General features: G+C 29.6%; 3 protein-coding genes across 4 annotated transcripts in view; all 3 read right to left on the minus strand.

The window, feature by feature from the left end:
* Positions 1-584, minus strand: part of LOC139426931 (uncharacterized protein CG3556-like) — a 42,929-nt gene extending 42,345 nt beyond the window's left edge. For both annotated transcript variants that reach the window (XM_071187102.1, XM_071187103.1), the window contains exon 1: positions 432-584. In XM_071187102.1, coding sequence (XP_071043203.1) covers positions 432-486 — 55 coding nt within the window. In that variant the 5' untranslated portion in view covers positions 487-584. The remainder of the gene's footprint in view (positions 1-431) is intronic.
* The window catches only part of LOC107449272 (uncharacterized protein CG3556-like), a 184,835-nt gene that overhangs the window by 121,918 nt on the left and 55,663 nt on the right, over positions 1-7,254 (minus strand). The window lies entirely within an intron of this gene.
* Positions 6,055-7,254, minus strand: part of LOC107437168 (low-density lipoprotein receptor-related protein 12) — a gene marked incomplete in the record, with an annotated part of 24,089 nt that continues 22,889 nt past the window's right edge. The window contains 1 exon segment of the mRNA XM_071187104.1: positions 6,055-6,411. Coding sequence (XP_071043205.1) covers positions 6,194-6,411 — 218 coding nt within the window.

The following is a 7,254-nucleotide window of genomic DNA, read 5'->3' on the forward strand; positions in this document are numbered from 1 at the left end:
TATATATACTTCCGTTTTCTTTTCGTTTCCGCTTTTAGTTCGGTTTTGTTTTTTTGTGCTATATATATATATATATATCAATTTATAATTGTATGGTAATAAACTTTTCTAGATTTTGGCAAGTATGTTTTACTTTACTAATTTTAGAAAGGGGTATTTTTAAATTACGTTTGAGAAATATAATAGTTTGAATATGAATAATAGAATAGTTAAAATAGCATAGTTTGTAAATCCTTCCTTAGTAAAATTATAAAAAGAATTATTTTTGTCAAAAAAACAGTTCTGTTTATGTGACTAAAAATGGCGCATTCATAAGAAAAAGAAGAAAAAAAAATCTAATCATTTTATTGTTTAAAATAGAAATTCATTCTATATTTTTTCAAACACATTAAATAGACTTGGTAAAACTATTTAAGTAAAAGAGAACTTACATGCTGTGCTAAATGCTACAAGTACGAGGAATAAAAAATTATTTCTTCGGATCATTTTTATAAAATATAGTATTTTTACTTAAAAAGTTCTTTACCTAATTAATAATACTTAAAATGTCCTTTCTCATTTATAGTTATTTTTTTAAAAAAATTATCTTTATTTATTTGTGAAACAATGTTAGATAAATCCATTGTAAGTTTATTTTGAGAAAAATGATAACTGTATTTCTTTGTTTGTTTTTGTTTATCTACATGAAAATACACAATAAACTTTAATTGCGAAAAGGGTATTTGTTTGTTTGTTTTGCTGTCAAATAAATAACATGAATCAAATAAAGATAATTTCTTTAGGAAACAAAAAAGCTTAATTGATTGTTTTTTGAAGATATGTCTGTCCTTGAGCGACAACGAGCAGAAAAACCCAATCTCAAACTTTCGTTGAAATCGTTCGATTTACCCCTAAATTGACAAAAGAAAAAAATTTTGCTTTGTCGAAAAGATGACTTTTAATTTACTAAACTAAGAAATAATTTAGATGAAGAAAAAGAATTATAAAAGTCTGGTTTTAAATTTTGTATTTTAGCAAAATTACTACTTGTTAACCTTATTTGAAGAATCCGGGAGAAAAAATTCTTTGTGACATTTTTGAATTTATTTATTTGTTGAGCTCAGGAGAAAATATTCTAAGTGACAGTTTTGAATTTATTTATTTGCTAACCTTATTTGATTATCTCAGTAGAAAAAATTTTAAGTAAAAGTTTTGAATTTATTTATTTGCTAACCTTATTTGTTGATCTCAGGAGAAAAAATTCTAAATGACAATTTTGAATTTATTTATTTGCTAACCTTATTTGTTGATCTCAGGAGAAAATATTCTAAATGACAGTTTTGAATTTATTTATTTGCTAAACTTATTTGATTATCTCAGTAGCTCGACTAAGGCTCCCAAGACCACCACCTATCTGCCTACGTAAGAAATCTAAAGATCTTGTTCGCAAATTATACTAGAAGTAATTTTTACCATAAGGGCCATATAAATTTAACTTCTTCAAAAATTTTATGATGTTTAACAGTTTTGACTTTCCTTTTAATTTTTGAAGCACAACATTTGAATTTGATTTAAAAATGCGCCAGACTGTTAAATGGGAGATTTATATGCCGCACAGAACGTTAAGTATATACTAGATATACTTTAAGTATCTTGCCTGCTGAGATATTTTGCTGGACAAGTTCTGTTTAATAGCAAGTTTGAAAATGTATTTATTATTCCAAGCTGATAATTTACAGTTCATACCGTAATTTTACGGTTTATAGTTTTTCAAACGTACAAACCTACATATAAATGTAGGTTTGTTAGTTTTAGACAATAATGTGTATTTAATTTTTCCAACAACAGAAAATTATCACACTTATTTCAATATCAAAACCAAGTACAAATTTTTTTTTTATTTTTTTACAAGATCAAAGGCTACATAATGTATAGCGTTGCCTAAAAAATAGCAGAAACATATAGCAGCGCCTAAATTATAAATGAGAACAGCTTTTGCTGACCTATTCCTCAGAACTATCCTTACTGAATCTTTTTTCAGCTCCTCGAATTTTAAAGTTATGGTATTGTTTCATTTGTTTGAGTTTTTCAGTTTCAAATTTTTTTTGGAATTCAATTCTATCCATTTCATATCTTTTTTGGAGCTCTATCACTTCCAAACGACGACGATGTTCCTCAACTGCAATATCCATGACATCCTTGATCGTCGAATGCTTGGTACCTAAAAAAACATTGCACAGAGTGGTTATTATTTAAGTTATACTGAAATCTCTTCACATGGAGTCAACGCTAAGTAGCGGATGTTAATGAAGAATCACATTACATGTAAGGGACAAGATTTTGTACTTATCCTTATTAACTTGGATAAGTTAAAATAATATTGTAATTCTTACGAAACGATTAAAAAAAAGTTATTTTGCTCTTGATTTAAGTTTTTTAAGCACCATAAAAAAGAACTATATGGTAACTGTAAATGATACTTCGAGTTAGCTTTATATTAAAATTTCATCTCAATACATAAACATTTTAACAACACCATTGTTATTAAAAGTGCATTTTATTTTATTTTATAACCGTCGTTAAACAGCTAACCCAATTTTTGGGTTTACGAATACTAATATTCAACTCCGTAGCCTTGTAATTTTGAACGCCATCCAAAAAACGAAGGAACTCCTANTATGAAATATTTACCCCGACCTGCCCCAATTTAGGGCATACGGGTAAATGTTTATTAAAATCAAGATATTTATTTTTTTATGTAAAAACATCTTAAGTTCTTATTAAAGCATGCATTATATACTTCATTTATTTAAATTCCACTTTTTTAAAAGAGCTAAATGCGGCACTCTATTTTCTGAATTAAAAAAGAACATTATAACCTTAGATAACCTCTCTTTTGACAGCATTTTAAGACCGAAAGAGTCTGGATGTTTAGATCCGAACAGTTTAAATGAGTTATAGAAGTGATTAAAGATTTTTTAAATTAACAGTTTCAAGACAAGTACTTGAGACTCAACTGCAATAACTTTAAAAAAAACAATCAGGAAACTAAACAAGGAAAGAATTTTAAAAAATATATTCGTTTCTGTCGAAGATCATGAGGAATTTTTCTCACAGTGAGTAAATAATATTCTCCTCTAGTTTAAGGATACGAATTTCGTCAAAAGCTTTATGTTTACTTAAATTAATGCAACATATAGATAATTATATCAATATATAAATAATTGAGAACCTGATTAGAAACACATCATAAAATGTAAAGGAATCTGAGGAACATACATGCATTGAATCTCGATAATCTCTGAATAATCCTGCCGTACAATGCAAAATACAAAATCGGATAAAAATAAAGATTGTAAAGTAACAAAATTGCACTGGGAAATCACACGAGTGAGGAGAAAGTTTGGACAAACATTTAAGACTTCGTGATTGACTAAAATAAATCAGGGACGGTTTGCAAAAATAAGGAAATTTAGCTAAAGTATTACTGACTCGTTAAAATGAAAATCCTTCTAAAGAGAGTGAAGAAAATCATCAAAAACGCTGACTATCGTAAAAAGTTTATTAGCGGGCACGCTGTTTAATGAAATTTCAATCACTTTTGAAAATCAACAGTTTTACTAGTAAAACTGTTATACTAGCTTCCTCCAGCAACATGTTTGTTGCTATTACCCACAATATTTTACAGCTCTTCACTGCCACAAGGTACGATAGATATGTAGCGACGCCCGGTAGCTAAGTGGTAGCGTTTAGCGTTCTCGTGCCACAGTTCTTCCTCGTTCCGGTGGCAAGGTAGATTCAATCTTTCATCCCGTCTGTGGCTTGATAAAATGAATACCAAGCATTATTGGGGACTAAACACTGGGGGTTCCGCTTCCGGTTGACCACCTAACCTGAGAATCTGCTCCTACACCCCAGAGCCCAAGATCAAGAAAATTGAGGTAGGCACAGTAGACCTTGGCCCTCTATGAGCTGTAGCGCTACTGAAAATTAGTAATTAGTCGTAGTATATATAACCGTATATATGTAACCGTAGTCGACTCATTTTTGACTTAATAAAATGATTGACTGACTATATATATATATATATATATATTTATACAACGAAATAAATAAATACAAGAAAACACGAAGAAAGTTAAGAAAAACAATAAGTTTCATTAATTGCGCATAAGCTGCAAGTAAACGGAACTCATTAGATAAGTTCAAAATGAAGAAGGGATATCATTTCGGGCAAATCCGTGGGTAAAATTATGTACTAAAAATTTCTGTATTAATTTTTCCATGTGCAAATCCATTTCGGGCAAATCCGTGTTAAAATTATCTACTAAAATTTTTTCTTTAATAGTTTGTATAATTTTTCCATGTGCAAATCCATTTCGGGCAAATTCGTGGCTAAAACTATTTGCAAAACATGCAATTTATGTTTCTCTTTTTTCTTAAATAAATATTTATATTCTAATATTATTTATGGTCAACTATTTAAATTATCAAGTATAATATTACCTTGCGCACATTCATTTCAGGCCCATCCATGGCAACTAACAAATCAATGCACAGCATAGCAAATCACTTCAGCACGCAGTAAGAACGGCACTTTAAAATCCTCTATTTACACTCAATTTGCGCTTTTGTTTTCATATTTTGTAATCTGGCAATCCTGTTGCGAAAATATTTTTAAATCATTCTTGAAAAATTTCCCGGTCATGTAAGGACATCTGATTTCGCTACTCACTTTACACATTTTGTTTTGTTTTACACTGTTTTTTCTTTTTATTTTATTTTATTTTCTGTTTTTACGTGTTATTTTTACTTATTGTGTTCTATTTTATTTATTGTAATTTTTGTAAAAAAAAAATTTTTGAGTGCTCCTCACACTATTGTAATAATATATTTTGCTTTGGCTATATTGATACAATATCAGAAAACACTCTTTTTTGCGGATATAATCGTGTAGGCTGATAAAAAGATTATATCTTTTATTTTCTTGCTTTTTAAAAAATTTCATCCTTTTTTCTTTTAAATCAGTTGTTATTTGTTGTTTTTTTTCATTATTATTCCCCCCTCCCTTTTGCATATGTCTATAATTTTCCTTTGTTTTGTCTTCATTTGAACTATAATATATTTTACATTTAATACATATAATACATTTTGAACTATATATATTTATATATATATATATTGATTGACTGACTCTATTACATGCGATTTTTATTGAGTCTTGTGTATGTTGTTAAATATTAAACAGGTTATGATTGACATAATTGTGAAATATACTACAGGTGAAATTTCCGGGTTACTGTTTCCATTGTATTTCAAAGCTATTTGGCATCATTCTGTTTTGAGATTCTTGCAAACAATGTATTTGATTACTTATTACTTGTGTTTACAATGCTAACAATACTTGTGTTTACAATGCTAAAAGTGCTAACACTAACGTAAGATGGTGCACAGCTTGCAACAAGAACAAACAGTAATACACCTATGGAAAGAGGCCAAATCAAGACTGCCAAAAAAGCGAGTTATTCAAAATCTAGCAACCATGTCATGTTTTTTAACAATATATTTCTAAATAACTAAATAAAATTTTCACTTCAAACTCACCAGAATTACATAATAACATTAATATCTTATGAAATACGGTAGATTTGAGCTCAGAAATTATCTAGTTTATTTCTTTTATTGAAAACAAATTTATCCGTTTGAAAATATCGCCTTGCAGAATAACATGTAGTAAGCAGCTTCAAACTTTCTAACCGGAACTAGAGCAGGCATACAGTTCGAGATTGTTATTGTTTACATTTCTACTGAAACCACCATCTATACTCTAAGTATCTTGCCTGCTGAGATATTTTACTAGACGAGTTCTGTTTCATTACAAGTTTGAAAATGTATTAATCATTCCAAGCTGATAATTTACAGTTCATACCGTAATTTTACAGTTTATAGTTTTCAAATGTTCAAACGTACTAGTGAGGCATACAAGTGTAGTTTTGTTAGTTTTAGAGAATAATGTGTATATAATTTTTCCAGCAAATAGAAAATTATCACACTTATTTCAATAACGAAACCAAATACGATATTTTATTTTATTTACAAGATCGAAGGTTACATAATATATACCGGAGCCTAAATTATAAATGAGAACAGCTTTTGCTGGTCTATTCCTCAGAACTCGGAGCCTAAATTATAAATGAGAACAGCTTTTGCTGGTCTATTCCTCAGAACTATCTTTACTGAGTTTATTTTTAGCTCCTCGAATTTTAAAGTTATGGTATTGTTTCATTTGTTTGAGTTTTTCAATTTCAAAAATTTTTTGGAATTCAATTCTATCCATTTCATATCTTTTTTGGAGCTCTATCACTTCCAAACGACGACGATGTTCCTCAACTGCAATATCCATGACATCCTTGATCGTCGAATGCTTGGTACCTAAAAGAACATTGCACAGAGTGGTTATTATTTAAGTTATACTGAAATCTCTTCACATGGAGTCAACGCTAAGTAGCGGATGCTAATGAAGAATCGCATTACATGTAAGGGGCAAGATTTTGTACTTATCCTTATTAACTTGAATAAGTTAAAATAATATTGTAATTCTTAGGAAACGATTAAAAAAAAAGTTATTTTGCTCTTGATTTAAGTTTTTTAAGCACCATAAAAAAGAACTATATGGTAACTGTAAATGATACTTCAAGTTAGCTTTATATCAAAATTTTATCTCAATACATAAACATTTTAACAACACCATTGTTATTAAAAGTACATTTTATTTTATTTTATAACCGTTGTTAAACAGCTAACCCAATTTTTGGGTTTACGAATACTAATATTCAACTCCGTAGCCTTGTAATTTTGAACGCCATCCAGAAAACAAAGGAACTCCTGGATCAAGTATTGAGTGAAATGGTTCCTTCATGAAAGACTTTTTAATGGAACTAACTCACATTTGTGTTACATGAAAAGGAAAACCACAAAAACCTCCCACGTTCCGCCTGACAGCTAGAGGACTTTTGCCCATGATCCGTCTACAACTGAGGATATTTTACGTCTGCACTGTGGTGGGTGCGAGCCGAGTGCGGAATTCCTATCGCCCAGCAATTGACAGGATTCGGGCCCTGTTCACCTCATGGGTGGGAGAAAACTCTGTCCCCTGCGCCATCACAGCTCCGATATAGATTCTTGTCTAGTTTTTAGGTTTTGTGTTATTAATATCCTCCCTCCTCAAGATTTTTTAAGCATTTTAATTTGTAATACAATAATTTATTAATGAAA

The sequence above is a fragment of the Parasteatoda tepidariorum genome, chromosome 10, assembly GCF_043381705.1.
Source record: "Parasteatoda tepidariorum isolate YZ-2023 chromosome 10, CAS_Ptep_4.0, whole genome shotgun sequence".
Lineage (NCBI taxonomy): Eukaryota > Metazoa > Arthropoda > Arachnida > Araneae > Theridiidae > Parasteatoda > Parasteatoda tepidariorum.